Raw genomic sequence first — 20175 nt, 5'->3', positions numbered from 1 at the left:
ATAGTACCTACGTCCCGCGTTCCGAGTGAACCATGAGGAGGTGATATTAAGGTATCTGGGTTTGAACCGAGTACCTTGGTGGGTGGTACTGCATCATGTGTATTTTGCATTGCATGCAATGACTGTCTTTGGCACGGACCGAAGAGACATTGCGATATAATAAAAAATATGTTTAAATAATAATTGTTTAAACTTGTACGAGTAACATCCTCCCCGCCGAATAATATGGTAATGAGCTACTGTTGGTAGTTTTCGTTTTATTGTGATTAGAGCATTAATTACATTTTGTAATTATAATGTATGTTTGTAAGAGTACAATAACTACCACGATAAAAACAATTTAACTATCTTTAAATCTGAATATACTGTTTACACGAATAATACCATTAACAAGTGAATACATATTATATGCAATCGTGAACTTCTCTTGGTAAGCTGACAATTAGTGTTTTATAGGCGTAAAAAATACATATCGTGTTTCATGTAAAGAACTATATTCATGTATTATTTTTATTTTGTTAAAAAATACATAAAATTACTTAGTCTGTAAACATTAGCTCTTTTTGGTATCGTATTTCACGATACAACCGTGCTGAGGTATAACCGAAAAACCGTTTTATATTTTTCCTGTAAAATGAAGAATTATATTTTTCGGTGGATTGCGTTCGGCAATAAAGCAATGTCTGGATCGTTTATTTGATAGAATAAAATATTTTTAATAAAAATATTTTTAGGAGAACTCAATTTAATCAAAACTAATCGTTTTCTAAGTTGCATTCAAATGTACTATATTTAATGAATAAGTTATGAATGAATGAATATAATGATTTTATGGCTTGAAAAAAAGTATATAATGGATATAACGTTGATCTGGGAAGGTCATGAATTCAATGTCGGTCAAGCACCTCGGTTTTTGAAGTGTTAAATTTGTGGTTTGCAATTCATCGTGAAACGGACGATTAATTTATATATAACTAACAAAGTCACTATGTAATCAAAATTAGTTTTGATTTGAGACATTAATATATAAAATTCTTAATCGCAATATAATAATTTAGTATTATCGAGCTTCACGCATATTAATAAATTAAAAAGTGAAAAATGATCTGTAAATTATTATATAATTTTTTTTTTGTTTGATAACTAATTTGACAAGCGCAGCAATAAAAATGTAAGTAGAAAGTACTGTCCGCTTTTTTTTCGAAATACATAATTTTATTGACGGATACACAAAAAGAAGATTAAGAGCTAAGCGCAGTGTTAATTGTTTTATATAAACATATGCAAATATGTACAATTTAATACATGTAGTTTGCCTACTAAATTGTTGTCCTACAGCAACTCTATATTTTAAGATTTTCTATATAGATAGAAATACTGGATAAGAAGAGAAATAAAGGAAATGAATGAATCGACTTTCGGCCACGGCAGGCGGTCTCTGAAACTACCCAACTGCCAGATAATTTAGTGAACAAGAATTAGCGTAGCACAGGTGCACTATCTCATTTTCATATTTCAAAAGGAAGGCAAATTAGTATGACTGGAGGGAGTTCAGGTAGTCAAACAACTACTGAGAATTTCATTACAAAAAAACCTAATATTTTTTGTTGGATTGAACCTCGGGACTTGCAGACTCATAATAGCAATACCCGTTTTTAGGGATTACTAATACTCCTATTACCCCTCGAATTAAGCATAAAGTTGGTGTTAGGAGTGGGGATGACAATAGCCGGCCCTTAAACCGTTGTCATAATTATTTTTTATCTAAAAATTATTAATGATTTTATTATTAAAATAAAGATCACTTGATTATTTATTGATTGTAAACTCAATCATTGTTCAGGTATAAATATAATTGGTACCTTAGAAGAACCAGCGGAGCAAATTCACAGAGATTATAGACAAAGACACAACAGACTTATGAATGCAATTAATCATGATTTGAGTTCATTCATATGAAATAATTTACATAAATTAAAAATTACCTTATCATTTTCTCAATCAACGCTACGAGTGAACAATCGGGATAATCACAAGAAGTAATTAAAAAGTAAGAAACAGCGAGCCCTGCTCGTGGTTGAGGGTTACGTAAAATATTTATAATTAATAGTTTTGGTATTTTTGTGTAAAATTATATAAAATATTCATATTCATTAAGATTTACTGTACCGAATTTGAAATTGATTTTAAATTAATGAATTTAATAATGAATTTAATAATTTAATAACTAATTTAATAAATGTGGACTGTAATGTAATAAAATGGCGAATTAATGATGTTTGCTGATGACACCGTCCTAATCTTTCATGGATCATCTTGAGAAGATGTCAAAAGAACTGCTGAAAAAGGCTTACCCAAGGTTACTGCAAGGCTAGAAAATTTATTATTATCCCTTAATATAAATAAAACTAAATATATATGTTTTTCCATAAACGATCTTGGTAGCCTAAATACTACATTCACCTTAAATACACACACAGTTCCGAGTAATCTTCATTCTGACACTCCACCTAATTGCAACTGCCCCTCTTTAAGCCGCGTTAAAAGCATCTAGTATCTTGGTATCATGATTTATGAACATTGATTGAACAAAAAATGGGATTCTCATATTTCTCTTATATCTGGTCGTATTAGAAAACTAATTTTTGTTTTCAAAAACCTACGCATAGTGGCTAATTTTTCCTTACTTATTAGAACATACAAAGCACTGGGAGAATCACTAATAAGTTATTGCATATGTGCTTGGGGAGGTATTGCACAAGTGCATTTAACCAAGCTAGAAAGAGCTCAGAGAGCCGTATTGAATCTACTTATGGCACTTCCAATTCGCCACTCAACCACATTATTGTATGATACAACTCAAATTTTGAATTGAAGCTATTCATATACCAAATAAGACGCAGATTCCATAGTAGTGAAGGTTTAATAACTCAGATTACTGATAAAAGACTAAAGAAGTGCCCTGTTCCCTTTTTTAGGACAAGATTTGTCCAAAGATTCTACAATCATCTGGCTCCTAGAATATATAACATATTACATGCTAAGCTTAAGCTTAGGAAATACACAAACAGAAAACTAAAGCAATTCATTTTGAAGTACCTTTTGAAACTAAATGCAACACACACACACAAACACACACACACACACTCACATACACACACAATCATACACGCGTGCGCACACTCGTACTCACGCTTACATAAGCATATATGTTCCATTTTATATTTTTTATTATTTCTTACTTCTCACTTTATACATTTATTTTTGTTTTTTGTTCATAAAAACGGGAGTGGAGGCCTTGTAGAGGTGTTTGATTGCAAGCACCAGTCATAACATTATTTAGTTGATATTTAAATGTTATATGTTAATTTGTTAACTTTTTGTGAAGAAATAAATAAAATATTATTATTATTAAAATGCATATTTTTTAAATAGTATTTGGAACATCATTGTAATGATATTACAGTAGTGTTGTGATATTTATATCTATAGTCTATTTCAATTGAAGAATAAGTATATGCCGTGCGATTAACTAATAGCTCTGTTATTAGCTAATCGCACTCAGATATCTAGATGCTACAAACAGTTTTTTCTTAATATATATATATTTATAATATTATTTTATATAATTCTAATTTTTATATAATATATATATTTATAATATATAATTCTATATTTATATAATAATACAACACTGATCAACTACTGTGACGTCAGCACATCGCCTTTTTAGTTGTACTTCATATTTGGCATGATGACGAAATCATAACAACTTCTTATTTGATTATTATAATGTATTGATTAGTCAGTACAGAGTACTCAAATAATTGTGACGAGTCTTAAATGAAAATATATTATTTCTTCGGTCTTTGAGCTACCCTCATACCTGGATCCGTCTCTGAATAATATACGCCTCAGTATCTCAAGATATCCCATACGAACGACTAACAAAACTACTTATATCTATTTTTATTGTACTTACATATGTCAATTAAATGTCAGTCTTTAGCCATAGTCAAAAAAAAAATTCTTCTACTCGTGAAGGACTGTTATATTGGTAGGGTTACCAACCCTAACTACCGTTTAGGTTATCTGTAGTTGATTTATCATTTATTATAAGACCTTATTTTTAGTCCCACAGAGCCATTTTTCTTTTTTTTTCAGTAAAGGCATAATATCCATCCATTTTTAAGTGTACACACAAAAACAATGCTTTAACAAAATATATGAATATAAATTTTAGTAAATAAATATTTTTTTATTATTGAATAATACAAATTAATATATAATAATCAAGATAAAATTTTATTAAGATATTCTCGAAATTCAGTACAAAAAATTATACTGATAAACATTTAAAACAGAATGAACATTTTAAACGACTTTACTTATAAATATTGTGTATGTGTTATTTGCTAAGCAATGCTGTGTCGTATCATCTTCTTATGAATGTCAAATCAATGATGACAGAATGAGATAAATCAATGTTTCAATGAACATCCGTTAATCGACGTTTACAAGTACGCCAATAATATTTTGCTCACCGAGTCTTGGTTAATAGCATCATTGTGTCTTAGGTATGATTTATTATGTTGGCATATAGAATAAATTGTGAAGAAACGCTTTTCGAGGTATTCAGTTCAGAAGCAGCCTGTAAATGTACCACTGCTGGGCTAAAGCCTCCTCTGTCTTTTTGAGGAGAAAGTTTTGGAGCTTATCCCATTTCGCTGCTCCAATGCGGGTTTGTGGAATACACACATGTAGCAGAATTTCAGTGAAATTAGACATATGCAGGTTTCCTCACGATGTTTTCCTTCGCCGTAAAGCACGAGATGAATTATAAACACAAATTAAATTTCAGTGGTGCTTGCCCGGATTTGAACGCACGATCATTGTTTAAGATTCACGCGCTCTTACCACTGTGCCACGGCTGCTCGAGGTATACGAAGATCATATCACTGCAATTTATCACTCTATATATTATTTCATACATAAGTATTAGGTCTGTGATTTTCCTCTATCACTTATGCTAAAGTATAACATAACTGACGATAATTAAGTAGTGATAAGTTGTTTAAAATACTCAAATCTTAATCAAAGACTTCAAGAAGATTTAACAAAGAGTCGGAGAGGTCAAACTTGGATAAGAATCTATAAATAATTATGTATTTACGTTCTGTTACTTCTAACATTCCCTTCACGAATATTGAAGCCCTTAGCCCATTTCCCAGTATTGTGCATTTGCAGGCTGTTACATTCCACCTTATTTTATACTACTCTAGTATTTCATCATAGCTTGTAACTTTTAGATACATATGTTATCGTGATCTGTTAAACTAAAACACATAAATAAATTGTATTAAATTTATTAGAAATCATAACCACAGTGAAAGATCCAAATATTGGACAGATGTAAGTATTGCTTAACGTCCCCAGCCGCCGCCGCCACCGTAACCACCGCCGAATCCGCCGCCGTAGCCACCCCCGTATCCACCCCCGTATCCACCTCCATATCCGCCCCCGTATCCGCCTCCGTATCCACCACCGTAACCACCACCTCGGCCGCCTCCCCATCCTCGGCCGCCGCCCCATCCACGACCTCCATGGCCACCACCCCACCGGGACTCTTCAGGTACTAAGCTCTCGGCGTTTGATTCGGGCTCTGCTGAAGAGCTCGAAGTTTCTAAAGGGCTAGGCAGCGCTAATGCGTATGCCATGCATACGCATACCAACAATCCTATAGATGCTAGCTGAAAATAAAATTTTCACTTTAGAAAATAAAAACATTACTTATATTTAAACATAACATAAATTTGATTTCTTATTATGATGTGAAGTCAGGGCTGTGGTCCGAAGATTTATAAATACAAAACGACTATTGTTATATTATTATGACAATAAAATATTATTAAAACACATATTGAATCACAAAAAGAACTAGATTTGGTTAAATTATTATCACTACTCACAATATTCATGGTGCTAATATGTGCTGAACAATGTGGTCTCAGGTCCGTGGTGCCGATCTATTTATACGTGTTTTGCCCATCCACACCTCCTTGTGACTAATCTTTTATAGGTAAATAACCGCTGCGTATCTCATCTTGTACATATGTACACACGCAAAATGCCTTAATTGCTGTTATTATAGACAACATACGTAGTATTCAATTTTCATAGATCGGGTTATTCTAAACTTTATTATTGCTGTGATAAAATATCTTGTTTATAGAATTTCAAAACGATAATTTAAAATATTTTAAGAATCATATTATCACTTTACTGGTACATACCAGAAAATCAACGGTTCCCATAAAGTAGGAACTTCGATCACTAATAAAAATTAGATAAACAATCAGCTTCAAATAACGTCCTCACCAAATGAGCACCCATTTGAACATTTGGGTGCGCTTTTAATGTAGTATTCGGACGCGCCGACAGTGAACACCACTGAGGTGTTCACTGTCGGCGCTCTTTCAAAAATGCAGAAATCACACGTCTAGGACGCTGAAAAAGGCTTGAGTTTCATATTTTCGGTAAGTATTAATTTTATCATTATATAATTGTTATCACTGTATTGTAAATACTGGTATTTCTTTAGGAAATCTTCGAAAAACATTTTTAAAAACTAAATCGTATTAACCATCACAATTGTCATGTTTTATATAATCCTGACTCTTGATTAAGTTCTTACTGTGTCTATAAATATAGTAGCGTGTAGTAAAATATTATTGATTTAAATTTTAACTGACTAAGTAGAAGAGGTTCTCAATTTGAATCCATTTTTATTTTATGTTTGTACACCGATTATTCCGTGATTAATGGACCGATTCGAATCATTCAAATTTATTTTTGAAAGATTTTAATAGACCAAGAGCTATTATAATTAAAAAAAAAATAGACATATATGAACAAAACAAGTTCTTCGTTTACTAGACCATGGATCCATAAAAGCTTGGCATCGAATCCAAAGCGAGAATTAAAGAGTTATTGCAACATTTTTAGTACTTAGTCAGTTTTGTTTTCTTGATACTTGTTTTGACTACATGTGATAAATTGATGATGAGAGATTCTGTAATGGTTTTTAGCTTTCCTCTAGATCCTGTGCGGAGTGGCGAATTTACATCTGTTATAGCACGTTAAAGATCCGAAGAATTCTTTCCCAACGAAACGTATGTTCGAAGCATTTTTTAGAAAATGATAAATATGTCTATATTTTGATTTTGATGATTGATTATGTAAATAAATAATTATGTCTATATTAATCTTAGTTTCATTGATTATTAATGTCCTTCCCTATTAATAGTACATTATGTTTATAACACAAAACGCACCTTTGAAATAATTACAAAAAAAAATTGCATTTAAAATTTGAGAATAAAAATAAATATATTGAACGGCTCCTTTAAATCCTTGTGCTAGCGGCGAGCCTACCTCGTAAAATTTAATTTTATTTTTACCGTTTTTTAAATTCTACTTAAACTTAGTCACGTAAGGTTGAATTTGTAATGTATATGTATAGACCAGCTATTCTCGCTCGTAAAAATATGTGTATTGTTTTGTGAATACAGCTTTAAGAGATTATCTTAAGATTGAATTTGCATTAATGTGTTTTTGTTTCGACTACAACTACATAAACACATTAAAGGACAGTTTTAAAATGATTTTTGTACGGGACTGTGTATCTAGTTCTTATTAGCGTTCTTACAGACGAACGGCAAGTTGTGAACGGCAGCCGTCGCCACCTATCGACGACAGTCGTCAACGCGTCGGCGGCAGCAGTCAATACGTCGACGGCTGCCGCCGGCAGGCGACCACGGCTGCCGTCGACAGGCGACAACGCTTGCCGCGAGTGCCGCATACTAGCAGTCTTGGTCGGCTTGTACAGGAGCCAGTTGCAAAATGGCGTCCGATGAAGAAACATTGTTATTGCTTTTACTCCGCCATCGCCGACGACAACGAAAAAGAAAGACACGTTCAGTGTGGGTTGAAGAAATATTAATGTATAGAGAACAAGAGGGAGATTTTTATACACTGTATCCACGTTTGCGAAGGTCCGAAAAATACCGAATGCTCTGTTTTTTATTGTCTTGTTACTGTAGTCTTGTAGCTTATAATTCCAAAGACAAAGCCTTTTTTTTACTGCCATAATTAACAATTCGACATCAATTTCGTCTCCGGAGCTCATTTTGTAGACGCACGACGCTTGCGCACTCTTTGTTTATTTGTCGTCGACTGACAAAATGGCGGACGTAACACGCTACAACTGCAAGCGTCGCCACCTGTCGGCGGTAGCCGTCGAAGTATTGACTGCTGCCGTCGACGCGTTGACGACTGTCGTCGACAGGTGGCGACGGCTGCCGTCGACAGGTGGCGACGGCTGCCGTTCACAACTTGCCGTTCGTCTGTAAGAACCCTAAGTGATCGAAGAGTAGTATATGTAATTACCGTTAATTTGACTTGGACGCGGTTGCTCTATGACAATGGAGACATAGTCTTCCTTGGATAATATATCGAGTAATTCTTAATACTTCCTTTATTTGATAATAAAATCGAATCTAATAATTTTAAAGTTATTGGAAAGTATCATTTATAACTTTTACTAGAAAATAATTTTATTATTTAAACATTCATTTTTAGGAGTTTACATTTTACGTTAGGATTAAATGTGATGTTATTTGTAAGGAAACTTTTCCCTTTTGAGATAAAAGCCTTCGTAAACAAGTTGAGATTTTTTTTGAACTTCGTATATATTTCGAGGTCACTTTTGTACTGTAATGTCGTTCTAAGATGATTCATATTCTTTTCTAGGAATTTGGTTAAAATGACGACTTGTGAATAACAACACCGCGTTAAGAATATTAGGATTTATTACAAAAAAATATTCCATTTCTGTGAAAATTAATTATTATATAATGTATAGTTTATGATAGTTAAAAATAGGATTCGAATTATATATCCGATATAAATATTGTTGTAGTTTTGATTAAGTATTTAGTTTCATCTGTATCAAAAATATATAATATTACAAACCAAAAGCGAAAATGACTTTTTTAAAAATAATACATAAATAAGTATTTGACTTTATAATAATAAATATGACAATTCAGGTAATTGTATGTTCGAAGCACCCAAACTTCGCGCCAAGTGATATTCTTCTTTTATGACGGGCGATCACGTACTTTTCTTTTTTTTTTAAATATATTCCGGCACAAGGAACTGATACATTCGATCGAAGATTGGTAAGTGTAATTTATATTTTTATGACTGTTCTTTAACATTATCGAGCTTTACAGCACAAACGTTAAAATAATTGAAAATATTTAATAAATAATTATTATTATAAAAAAGTATTTTTTAAGAAATTCATTTTTATTTGATTGTGATGATCGATTTATAAAAATAAATTAGAAAAAAAATATCAAGCATATCGTTTTAATAATGGTATGAAAAGCGTGAACGCTTAATCATTATTTGTTGAGTTCCCAAAGAGGAGGATGTTCATTGATATCGGTCGAAGACTGATACATAAAAATACACAGTTAATTGAAAAACCTTCGTTTATAAAGTTTCTTCGGCAAATGAGTAAAAATATACAAATGTTACTTATTTTCAATTTTCGTAATAATTTAACAATAGGCTTTATATTTCGTATAGCACATAAAACTTAGCAATCATTGCTTTCATTATATAAATGAAAGATGCCAACTTGTTGCATAATGTTTCGTCATGGTTAAAAGTAGTAAAAAAAAGTTGGTAGACTCGATTGATTAGGGATTAAATATATCTGGGAAACTAAGCGAAGCATAAACGAAGCTAATACGGAATTATATAAAAAAGGTGCAGATACTACGAACAACTCTGAAATTAATGAGGTTTTTACAAAAACATATACTGCAGTTAATACGAAAGCTTTGAGATAATTGCATACAATATGTTCATATATATTTATTTAACTTTTTGCTGTTGTACGTCATTTTGCTTGGTCAATTTATTTTAATGGACATTAATGAAATGTAAACGAAGCTTAAAAGTATAAATTTTGTTTAGTTTATTTCCAAATGGGGTTTTCCGAACAAGTGCAAAGTCTTAAGTAAATAATGACGCAAGTATCAATCAAAAAGTATATACTTATTTAATAAAATCTAATGCTAAAAGTCCTTGATACAACGTTTGAGCAGGCTTACACATTCGATGTTATTGATAATATCATACTTTTCTTATTTTTTTCGTTTATACGAAATCTCTAAAATATTGCATATAATATAATATACATTATAATAAATATAAGTAATTCAATATTGCTACAGTTTAATTAGATGAACTGCATCGATGATGTAGTGCGTTATTACATTGCACATGTCAAATGTGTGTTATGCATGAAATTAATAATTTATTAAATTATGTATGACACAAATAAAAAAAATATTTTTAATTAAAATTAATCTTGACGATCCTTTAATTTAAATTTATTTTTGATTTAATTTAATGTAATTTATTAATATAAATGGCCAACACATTACACATCTGCGATTTGCCGACAACATTGTCATTATGGCGGAGACTACTGGTGGTAGGGCTTTGTGTAAGCTCGTCTGGGTAGGTACCACCCACTCATCAGATATTCTACCGCAAAACAGCAATACTTGATATTGTTGTGTTCCGGTTTGAAGGGTGAGTGAGCCAGTGTAATTACAGGCACAAGGGACATAAAATCTTAGTTCCCAAGGTTGGTGGCGCATTGGATATGTAAGCGATGGTTGACATTTCTTACAATGCCAATGTCTAAGAGTGTTGGTGACCACTTACCATCAGGTGGCCCATATGCTCGTCCGCCTTCCTATTCTATAAAAAAAAAAAAAAATTATGGCAAACCGTCATGTATCCCCGAGACCAGTGGTCGTAAATGGCTCTCCACTTGAAGTTGTGCAGGAATACATCTACCTGGGCCAAACTATACAACTTGGCCGGCACAACTTAGAGAAGGAGGCTAAAAGAAGAATACGTTTGGGCTGGGCGGCATTCGGGAGGTTACGTCATATTTTTGAATCGTCGATCTCACAGTCGCTTAAGACCAGGGTCTTCAATCAGTGCGTCCTACCTGTAATGACTTACGGTGCCGAAACGTGGACACTTACCGTAGGACTGGTCCACCAATTTAGGGTCGCTCAGCGAGCAATGGAACGCGCGATGCTTGGGGTTTCTCTGGCAGATAGAATCCGAAATGAGGACATTCGTCAGAGAACTAAAGTCACCGACATCGCGCTTAGAATTAGCTCGCTGAAGTGGAAGTGGGCTGGTCATGTCTCCAGGCGCATTGATGGCCGATGGAGCCGACACGTGTTGGAGTGGAGACCACGCTTAGGCAAACGTAGTGTAGGACGCCCTGTGACAAGATGGGCCGACGATTTAAAAAAGGTGGCAGGTTCGGGATGGATGCGGACTGCCCAAGATCGGGATGGTTGGCGTTCTATGGGGGAGGCTTTCGTCCAGCAGTGGATGGCAAAAGGCTGAAAAAAAAAGTAATTTAATTTGATTTAATCTAATTTTATTTTATGTATTTGATTTAGTCTAATTTAATATAATTTAATGTGATTGATTTCTTTTGATTAGTGTAAATTTGAATTGATTTGATTTAATTCAAATTTTATTTTTAATTAATTTAGTTTTGATTTAAATAATTTTAGTTTAATTTGGTATTATAATTTAATTCGAATTAATTTAATCTAATTTATAATATGTAAAATCTGTAAAATATTATTATTGTAATTTTTGTCTTTTTACTATTTATTGCTTTGTATTTATGACCCCTGTTTGGTCGAAATAAATGATTTTATTATTATTATTATTTAAAATAACTAATGGTTATTTGAACTTTTTAAAGTCCTCTGAATGTACTTGTGTATATAATACATAATTGTATTAAATCAAAACTAACTTTATCCGAGTCGTGTAGAGAACTGAATTAATTTTACATAATTTCGTGAAAGCGGTTTCAGTTGTAAAAAACAGCAAAGCTATACTAATATATATAAATGCGAAAGTAACTCTGTCTGCCTGTTACGCTTTCCCGGTTAGAACATTGAACCGAATTTGATAAAATTTACTATGAAGCAAGCTTGAAGCCCAAGTATGGACGTAGGATACAACATCTCTCCCCCCATCCTTACTCAACACGGGATAAGCCACGGGCGAGTAAATAAATATAAGTTAAACGAAAATTAGTTATTGTTTGATTATCAATCACATCAGTCTTTATGTTTTAAGTTTTATTTTATGACTTGCATATTTCTTATTTAATGTAACCACATCAGTGTCTCATTTCTCATCCTTGTTTTAATAACACTACGATTAAGATTGAATAGTGAGCTCGGGACTAATCTATCTTTATTACCTCCTCATTAGAAATCACCATCATCTTTGGTCAATTACATAATTAAAAATAACTTTATAGATAGTTATCATATATGTATTTATGGAAAGAAATTATGAATTGTAATCTCTTAGACATTAAATAATCATATTCTTACGAATATAAACGCGAAAGTGAGTTTGTTAATTTGTTTGTTGTTATGTTACGCTCACACGCAACCGATTTTAAAATTTTGGATATACGTTGTAATGTGTACAGAAAAAGTACATAAGGTGTTGCAGTAACTAAGTAAGGACCTATCCTTCGTGTATCCATTTGCTTATATGTGTAGTCATTTGTAATATGTGTATATTTCCATATCATCACTGGCTAGAATAGTGGCGGAACGTGGGCGGCGATTCTTAGATGTTTTAGTTTGTCTTGTATTGATGTTTTCTTAACTTAAATTCAAAAATCAAATACTATCCATGTGAACACATGGATAGTCTTTGATTATCTCTCTCTCGCAAGTAAATGGCTTAGACACTCAAACTGGAGTGTATCAACAAAAAGTATAATCTGATGAATGGCTATTAAGTATTAAAACATCACCTCAGCTTTACTTATGTTATTTACCTTAAATATAACACATGAGATCTTAAGGAAATAATTTAATATAAATTAAAAATAATTACATTCTCATAAGTCATTATAAAATCCTCATAGTTGTATGTAATGTAAATAGTTTGAAACTATTTTATTTTTATGCTCAAAAGAAAATAAATAAAGAGTATTATTTCTAATTAGACTTCAATTTAATTCATTGCACACACCTGAACCAAAAAAATCTCTTATAACAAAATAATATTTTTTAAGTGTAAATCTAAATCGACAACGACGTTTAGGAAAATTACAAATATAAATTATAATAAATATTACTATAAATGTGACCGTGAGTTTGTTGGTTTGTTTATTTATTTATTACACCGATCATTATATTTTGCATATCATGGGTACAGAAAATTTAGAGCTTAGATGACGGTGGTAGTTTCTAATTTGACCATCAATAAGCAAGTGTAATGCTTCAATGTTGAATAAAGTATTTTGATTTTGTACCTAATACTTGCCCCATCTAGATGCGGGCGAAGTCGCACGCGGAAACTATTGTCAATATAAATACATAAATGTCATTACCTACTGTAAACCACATTGTTATTAATGTTTTATAATAATCATATAAAATATATATATTCAAAATAAAATATATCTTTATAATATATGACGTGATAGATAAGGTTCTATATTTATTAAATCAAATAGTTATGTTCCACATTTATTATACTCATAATATTATCAAGATATTTGTAAAGAAAATGCTAATTTTTTTAACGTACGTTATAATTATATATTCACGAACAACAATATAAAGTCAACGAATAAAAAACGAAGCAATTAAGAAATGTATTAGCTTTGAAACCAAACGTCCTTCGTTAGTATTTACCGTTTTTTCGTTTATATTTACCGTAAACAAATTATGTATACGCTGTTGCTCGAAATTTTATACTAAAAACAAAATTTTAAAGACGGCCGAGTTTTTTCGGTGATCGTTAATTGAAGGTCCGTTTTAGATATGCTTGTAAAGCGTGTCCATTACTGGGGACCAATTCCGCTTACAAATTTTTGAAACATAATCGTTGCTGTTTAACAACATTCCTATTTTATTAACGCAATGATTATGTTGTGTTAAATAGGAAAATGCTTAAACGGAAGTTAGATCGCAATAGAATCGGGAACTTACGATACGTTACAAATTAGTATAATTAGTAACAGCGAGATACTAACATCTGTGACGCGTTTTGCTAGCTACCTCCAATGCTATAAATTTTTATTTTCATTATATTAGATCTTAAGCAGTTAAGATGCAGTGTGATTTGTGAAAACCGACTTAAATAAATGTTTCATAAAAACGTTGAAAATATTTGAGATTTGAAACCTGTTTTGTGTATGATTTTTGTTCTCGTTGTAAACAATAAAACCACTTTAATTTAATTGAGTCTACTGTTTCATACTGCGTAAACATAATATTTGTTAATATTAATTGTAATCTTGTTTTCAAGGTTAAGTGGGTAATTAAGATTACTTAATATAATAATGAGATTTGTTACTTAAAAACAAAATATTAATTTCATCAAAATAAAGCTGAAAATTAAATGAAATCTGTAAAGTTCTTTAGAAGAACGAAGTTGAAACTCACCGTAAGACGATTATAGATTCATGTGTGTTAAATTATGGACCATAAAAGATGTAAATTAACAATTTCTGAAGTCTAAACATTTTTTCCAAGGAGCTAGAATTTTTGATTTAATTTAAAGAAAATTAAAGAAATTCTTAAGCACGTAGGTAACGTAGCTTATAATATTTATCCCTTATTAAACACGATTGCTTGGGACATAGCCAAGGGACAAAGAACTAAAATTTTATAACCGCAGTTTCAGTTATGTAGTTATACCCATTAAGGAAATTTCAGATAAAATTTAAGCTATTTCATATAGTTGTAATGCGTACTTAATGTATTTGTACGGAAGGATTCTAACGTAAATAAATAACCTTTCAAAGATTTTTTTAATCATAAATATTTTTCCTTATGTATGAATAAGAAATATTTTCATCAATAAGATATATGTGAAGACAAAATATTTTCTTCGCACTTTTTTTATTAATTTGTCGATTTAATGTGTCAAGTACTTGGGCGACCCAGCTTCGCATGGCTCTAATAATAATTAGTTATATTTTTTCTGTGAAAAATTGCGTTTTACGAAACGTAATTATAGATAAACATAAAACGCCTTATCTAAATATAAAATTTGACCGTTTGAAATCGTTTGTGACGTTTCCGAGATACCAAGTATACCAATGTACAAGAATTGCATATAATATTATAGACCTTTCTATTCAATGATCAAAAAAATATACAAGAGATTTTTTTGTACTGTTTCTTCAGCTTTAATTCAGCAGATGTTTTTCATATCATATTTTTTTAAGCTATAAAATAGGTAATTATATAATATGAAGTTGTAAGCCAGCGTAAAGAAGTTTTACTTAATAAAGTAACCTGAAACAATATGTTTTACATTTATTTCGTAGACTCAGTTGTGATTTTGATTTGTAAGCAACTTAAACTTCGAATTGTAAGAAAAATGGAGAAATATTTATGAACATTAGTCACTGTTTAATAAAATAACAAAAAATACTGTCATTCTTTTCGACACAATACCTTCTTAACTTTGTAGCATTATATTGTCTTCTTGATATGGACGATAAGTTAGTTAGCGGCGCAGTTTTAACAGTGTAATTATTTATCAAACTCGTTTTAACAGTTGAGGTAATAACCGGTAAAATTTTTGTGTTCAAAATAATTGAATTTGTTATATTTTCGGTAATAAATTTTGGATTTTTTGTTTCTTTTGATGTCGTCACATTTAATGTATCTTTATTTTTTTTGACAGTACTCGTAAATTGTGTAGTGGTTGATATTGATGATCTCGACAGCCTATAACGAAGGCTTAAGGAATTATCGGCACCATTATTTACTGTATCTCTAGCTGGTGGTCGTCTAGGATTATCGAATGGTCCTACTAAATATCCACACTCTAGTCTACCACCACGAATTCTACATCCATTTCCTAAGTCAGCAATAACATCGCTAATGTTGCCTTTATTTTTATTGTAACCACAAATAACTCTATCGTCGACTGTTTTGCATAGAGTTTCGTCGTAATCATAACCCAGGCAAGGTTTCTTTGTCGTTTTATCTGTCTTCGCTGGCATTCGGAGGCTTTCCTCTAGCCAATCGTCTTGACTATCATATGTTTCTTTTGAGCGTCTTGTGAGTTTAGCTTCATACGATAATGGATCAAACAAAACATGTCCAAGTTTTGGAGCAGATTCGATAACGGCCGCACTTAATAAAAAACAAACCTGAAAAAAGTTTAAAAAAATTGTATAGCAATTTTGAGTGTTATTTTTTTAATTATTTAATATTTTTAGTTTCCAAGAGGAACATTACTATTTGTTTAGTTATAAGTTTTTATAGGCTTTCGGTATCATGGGCATAAATAAAAATTACTTTCTAATAATTCCCAGAATGTCAAGCAACAGCACTTACTGATAAGAATATTGACATTGTACGTTCATAAAACGTTGAAGTAATTCATAAAAATTGATTTGATTGCTGTGACTAATAATTTAAGTACAGTCAGTTACAAATATCTTTGCATTTGCTTACATAAGCGCCGAAACAAGAAGAAAATTTTATGTAACTAGATAGCCCTTAAAGCGTTTATTCTTATTAATGATGAAAAAAATCGCTAGAAAGATTTCATGTTATGATAAAAGTAAAACTGTGTCTATTAATAAATTTAGTGTTTTAAAGTAAGAAAAAACTTATAAAATAACTTATATACGTATATGCGATATTTTTTATCTATACTTTTTTTTTGATTTGAATGACATTCTTGTCATAAAATAATGATTATGGTTGTACAAGCTATTTTCCAGACCCTGTTTCAGAGTAAGGTTATTAGGTATTCTCCAACATACGAGACATTGGCATAAAATTTTGCGCTAATTAGCGCTAATACCTCCCATTACTAAAATAAACATAATAGTAACTTTGCTTCATTGTGTTTTTGGCGTATAACTGCACAAAATGATTGATCCGTATCACAAAAATACGAAATGAAATATTTTTTTAATGAAAATGAAAATACGAAATATTTTTTAATTTTTACATATAACGCAAACTAAAAATATGTAAATTATGAATAATCCTCTAGTGTCCTAATATGTTTAAACGTCCAAAAAAAAGTAAGTGTAAAAAAAACATTTTTTTTTTAATTTATGCAATTTTCATTCGTATTACTTTTATATTTTTCAGGAGTAAAACTAGTAAATGTAAGAACAAAGAAAAAATTAACGTGTTGTCAAAAATGTTCACGTATAATTCGCAAATGGTTATGTAGAAGAATTAAACGATGTATCAAAAAGAAAGTTTTTGGTACACCAGATCCACAGTTAGATGACTTTGAAGTTGCTGGTATAAATTTGGGAAGTGTCCGGGATAATCTGAAACTAAATAAAAGTCAAGAGGCTCTTGATAAAGATTCGGAAAATTTTGCTGAAAAGAAGCCTACACTAATTATACTTTTTAGAAATAAACTGAAGAAATCAACAAAAAGCATTCCAATGAAAAATGCATTTATTGATGCAATTGATAAATATTTTGTACATCGATCATTGGGAAACAGAGTGAAATCATTTGTCTACGATTTCAAAGAACGAAATTTATCTCTTGATGTATTAAAAGATTCTCAATTATTTTTAAATAAAGAAGAAAAGAGTAGGTTTAAAAAACCCGCACACAAAAAATATGAAAATAAAAGTGCATTGTGTAATAGTTACGAAAACTTGAAGAGAAATATCTTGACTGCATCAAAAAGTATATTTCGAAATATGATGGATGATAATAAAAAAGGTACTTACTCATTTACTGAGTTAACCAATAAACAGTTAAAGGATGTAAATAATATGAAGAGTCAAGATCTCAATAAGTTATTGATTCAATATGAATCGACGAAAAAAAAGAATAGTATTTTCAAAAATATTAAAAATAAAAAAATAGATTCAAAATTTAAAAACTTCAGAAATTTAGATTTATTAAAAAACATGAATAGCCACGATTTAAAAAAACCATTTTCACTGACTAATTCAAAACATAAGATGCTAGGAAATATGATTGAAGATTACAAAAAAGGGAAAATTTCACTAACGGAATTACAGCGTGACATAAAAAATGGCAAGAAAATGTTGAATAAAGAAAACATAAATCAAATGTTGAATTATTATAAGGATCAGAAATCGAAACACCAGTCAATTGTGAAACAGTCTAAATTTAAACAGCTTAAGTCTGATCTGAGGGCAAAAATAGATTCTTTGTGATTATTTATTTCACCCAATACAAAAATTCAAATAAAAGCAAATGGTATTCTTTCAATATTTCATAATTTGAATATCACTGTAGTAAGCGAGTCTAAAAGTTAATTAAAAATATTCTATTACGTTATTTGTGATAAGAGAGATGTTTAAGCTATGGTGTATTTACTATTGACTATGGTTAGAATAAGTGTTTTTTAATATAATTAGATTGCGTTTTGCATTTCTTAGAGTGCTAATAAAGATTAGACATGGCTTTAAAAAAATGTAATCCTGTCAAAACTTATTATTACAGATTTGGATAGCGGTAACATCTTCTATAATTAATGCTTACGATTGTGGTGATAAGGATGGTATTGAAAAACACACTGAACAACCTGGACAAAAACTCAGTAATTTAGAAAGTACAGAAAAACTGAAGAAGGAAAAAAAAAGAAAACGGTGTTGTCCTTATAACTTTGATGGAAAATTATGTAGAGCAGTAGGCGATAGAGTCTTATGCGGATATAATAGAAATGTAGGTGGCCCAGAAAATGGAGATGAAGATATAGTATTACAAAATGGCTGTCGTATAAGGAAAGGGAGGCTAGAATGTGGTTACAACGAACCGCCGTTTTTAAATTCTCGAAGACCACCAGTTTGGGACTATGCGATGCCAGAAGACAATGACAAAAACCTAAACGAATTGGATGTGCCAAGTAAAGAAGATAAAATTCAAAAACTAATTTTACTTAGTACAGATATGCCAAAACTAACCACCCGTTGTGTTGAAATAAAGGAGCGCATTGTTTGTAGACAAATATAACCTTAAATATTTAGTCAAATCAAATCAAAAATGTCTGTATAATTTATTAAGCGCCTATAATATTTAGGAGGCAAACTCAAAACATAAAATAATTGCTATTTAGTTTTCGAATAAAATGTTACGATTTATTAGACCTAACAAAATTTTTATTATTATTTTATATATAAATACTATTATATATAGTTCAGCTTTGGGAAACGTGATATGATAATAATAATTAATGTAAACAAATATATACAAATAAAATTTCACTAAAACATTAAAAGTGAGTATGAGTCATTTGTGCACCAACATCATCGTGCATAACAAACTAAGAATAACTTAAATTAAAAAGATAAGAGTCAAATAAAACAACAATGTAATTATTATTTTAAATCTTTAATATACTTATAATTATTTAAATAACTTAAAGACAAGAAAGACATAATATGTAACTTTTTTTAAGCCGACGTTCAGAATTATGTAATGTCCAAAAATTACATCATTCATGATTTCCGGCTTAAGTCGAGATAGCCCAGTTAGAATACTTAAAGCTGAATCTTAAATAACTAAAAATTGTGAGTTCAAATCTAGTCAGGAACTATTATTTTTTATGTGCATAATTTGTGTTTATAATTCGTACTCGGCGGTGAAACGTCTTGAGGTAACTTGCATTATTATGTCAGATAACGTTCTGGTATATATATTTTGCATTGGAGCGCTGTGGTAGAATAAGCATATACAAACTTTTTGTTTTTACTTTATTTTCCAAACTCATATGTGTATAAAACGTATCAATGACAGCAAATTTTATTACGTCAAATGAAGTAGATTTGAAATTTTAATTTATTTCTCTACAAATAAGGTTTACTTCTCAGCAATCTAAGCCGTCGCCGACGTATATGAAATAGGTAACCCAGTATTTGTGACAATATATTTGTTTTCAATGGCTACTTGTAACCTCATTTCATAAAATCATTTATGGTTGTTCAAAACGTTGTTTGAATAACTTTATAATGTTTCTGTACAGTCGTCTGCAGTCAATGAA

General features: G+C 30.9%; 4 protein-coding genes across 7 annotated transcripts; 2 read left to right on the top strand and 2 right to left on the bottom strand.

The window, feature by feature from the left end:
• Positions 1 to 5350: 5350 nt before the first annotated feature.
• Positions 5351 to 6060, bottom strand: LOC126774912 (glycine-rich protein 3-like). The gene is made up of 2 exons (XM_050496571.1): positions 5970 to 6060; positions 5351 to 5750 (listed from the first exon to the last, which is right to left on the bottom strand). Exons 1-2 carry the CDS (start codon positions 5976 to 5978, stop codon positions 5424 to 5426), a joined length of 336 nt encoding a protein of 111 aa, XP_050352528.1. The 5' UTR covers positions 5979 to 6060; the 3' UTR covers positions 5351 to 5423.
• An 8980-nt stretch (positions 6061 to 15040) lies between these two features.
• Positions 15041 to 16581, bottom strand: LOC126774867 (uncharacterized). Of its 4 annotated transcripts, none has more exons than XR_007669841.1 (3): positions 16479 to 16540; positions 15627 to 16330; positions 15041 to 15464 (listed from the first exon to the last, which is right to left on the bottom strand). XR_007669841.1 is itself a non-coding variant. In XM_050496513.1 (3 exons), the coding sequence occupies exons 1-3, from the start codon at positions 16533 to 16535 to the stop codon at positions 15452 to 15454; spliced, it is 735 nt and encodes a 244-aa protein (XP_050352470.1). In that variant the 5' UTR covers positions 16536 to 16581; the 3' UTR covers positions 15041 to 15451. The 4 variants fall into 4 exon arrangements, 2 of the variants coding, with proteins under 2 accessions (XP_050352470.1, XP_050352469.1); XR_007669840.1 differs by having other exon boundaries at positions 16419 to 16533; XM_050496513.1 differs by having other exon boundaries at positions 16518 to 16581.
• Positions 16582 to 17196: 615 nt separating this feature from the next.
• On the top strand, positions 17197 to 18349 carry LOC126774731 (uncharacterized). The gene is made up of 3 exons (XM_050496266.1): positions 17197 to 17218; positions 17289 to 17635; positions 18062 to 18349. Exons 1-3 carry the CDS (start codon positions 17197 to 17199, stop codon positions 18347 to 18349), a joined length of 657 nt encoding a protein of 218 aa, XP_050352223.1.
• Positions 18350 to 18434: 85 nt separating this feature from the next.
• On the top strand, positions 18435 to 19378 carry LOC126774887 (uncharacterized). The gene is made up of 2 exons (XM_050496538.1): positions 18435 to 18523; positions 18639 to 19378. The coding sequence occupies exons 1-2, from the start codon at positions 18500 to 18502 to the stop codon at positions 19146 to 19148; spliced, it is 534 nt and encodes a 177-aa protein (XP_050352495.1). The 5' UTR covers positions 18435 to 18499; the 3' UTR covers positions 19149 to 19378.
• Positions 19379 to 20175: the final 797 nt, after the last annotated feature.

The sequence above is a fragment of the Nymphalis io genome, chromosome 17 (assembly GCF_905147045.1).
Source record: "Nymphalis io chromosome 17, ilAglIoxx1.1, whole genome shotgun sequence".
NCBI lineage: Eukaryota > Metazoa > Arthropoda > Insecta > Lepidoptera > Nymphalidae > Nymphalis > Nymphalis io.
Note: the sequence above shows the minus strand (reverse complement) of the source record. Positions and strands in the feature narration are given on the sequence as shown.

What these genes read in the sequence shown, in the direction of transcription:
- LOC126774887 (XM_050496538.1), top strand. Translation starts at nt 18,500, where the DNA reads ATGGTGTATTTACTATTGACTATG. An exon ending in TGTATTTACTATTGACTATG is followed by an intron (nt 18,524 to 18,638) that starts GTTAGAATAAGT and finishes TTATTATTACAG; the next exon opens with ATTTGGATAGCGGTAACATC.
- LOC126774731 (XM_050496266.1), top strand. Translation starts at nt 17,197, where the DNA reads ATGTTTAAACGTCCAAAAAAAA. An exon ending in GTTTAAACGTCCAAAAAAAA is followed by an intron (nt 17,219 to 17,288) that starts GTAAGTGTAAAA and finishes TATATTTTTCAG; the next exon opens with GAGTAAAACTAGTAAATGTA. An exon ending in ATGCAATTGATAAATATTTT is followed by an intron (nt 17,636 to 18,061) that starts GTACATCGATCA and finishes TTCAGAAATTTA; the next exon opens with GATTTATTAAAAAACATGAA.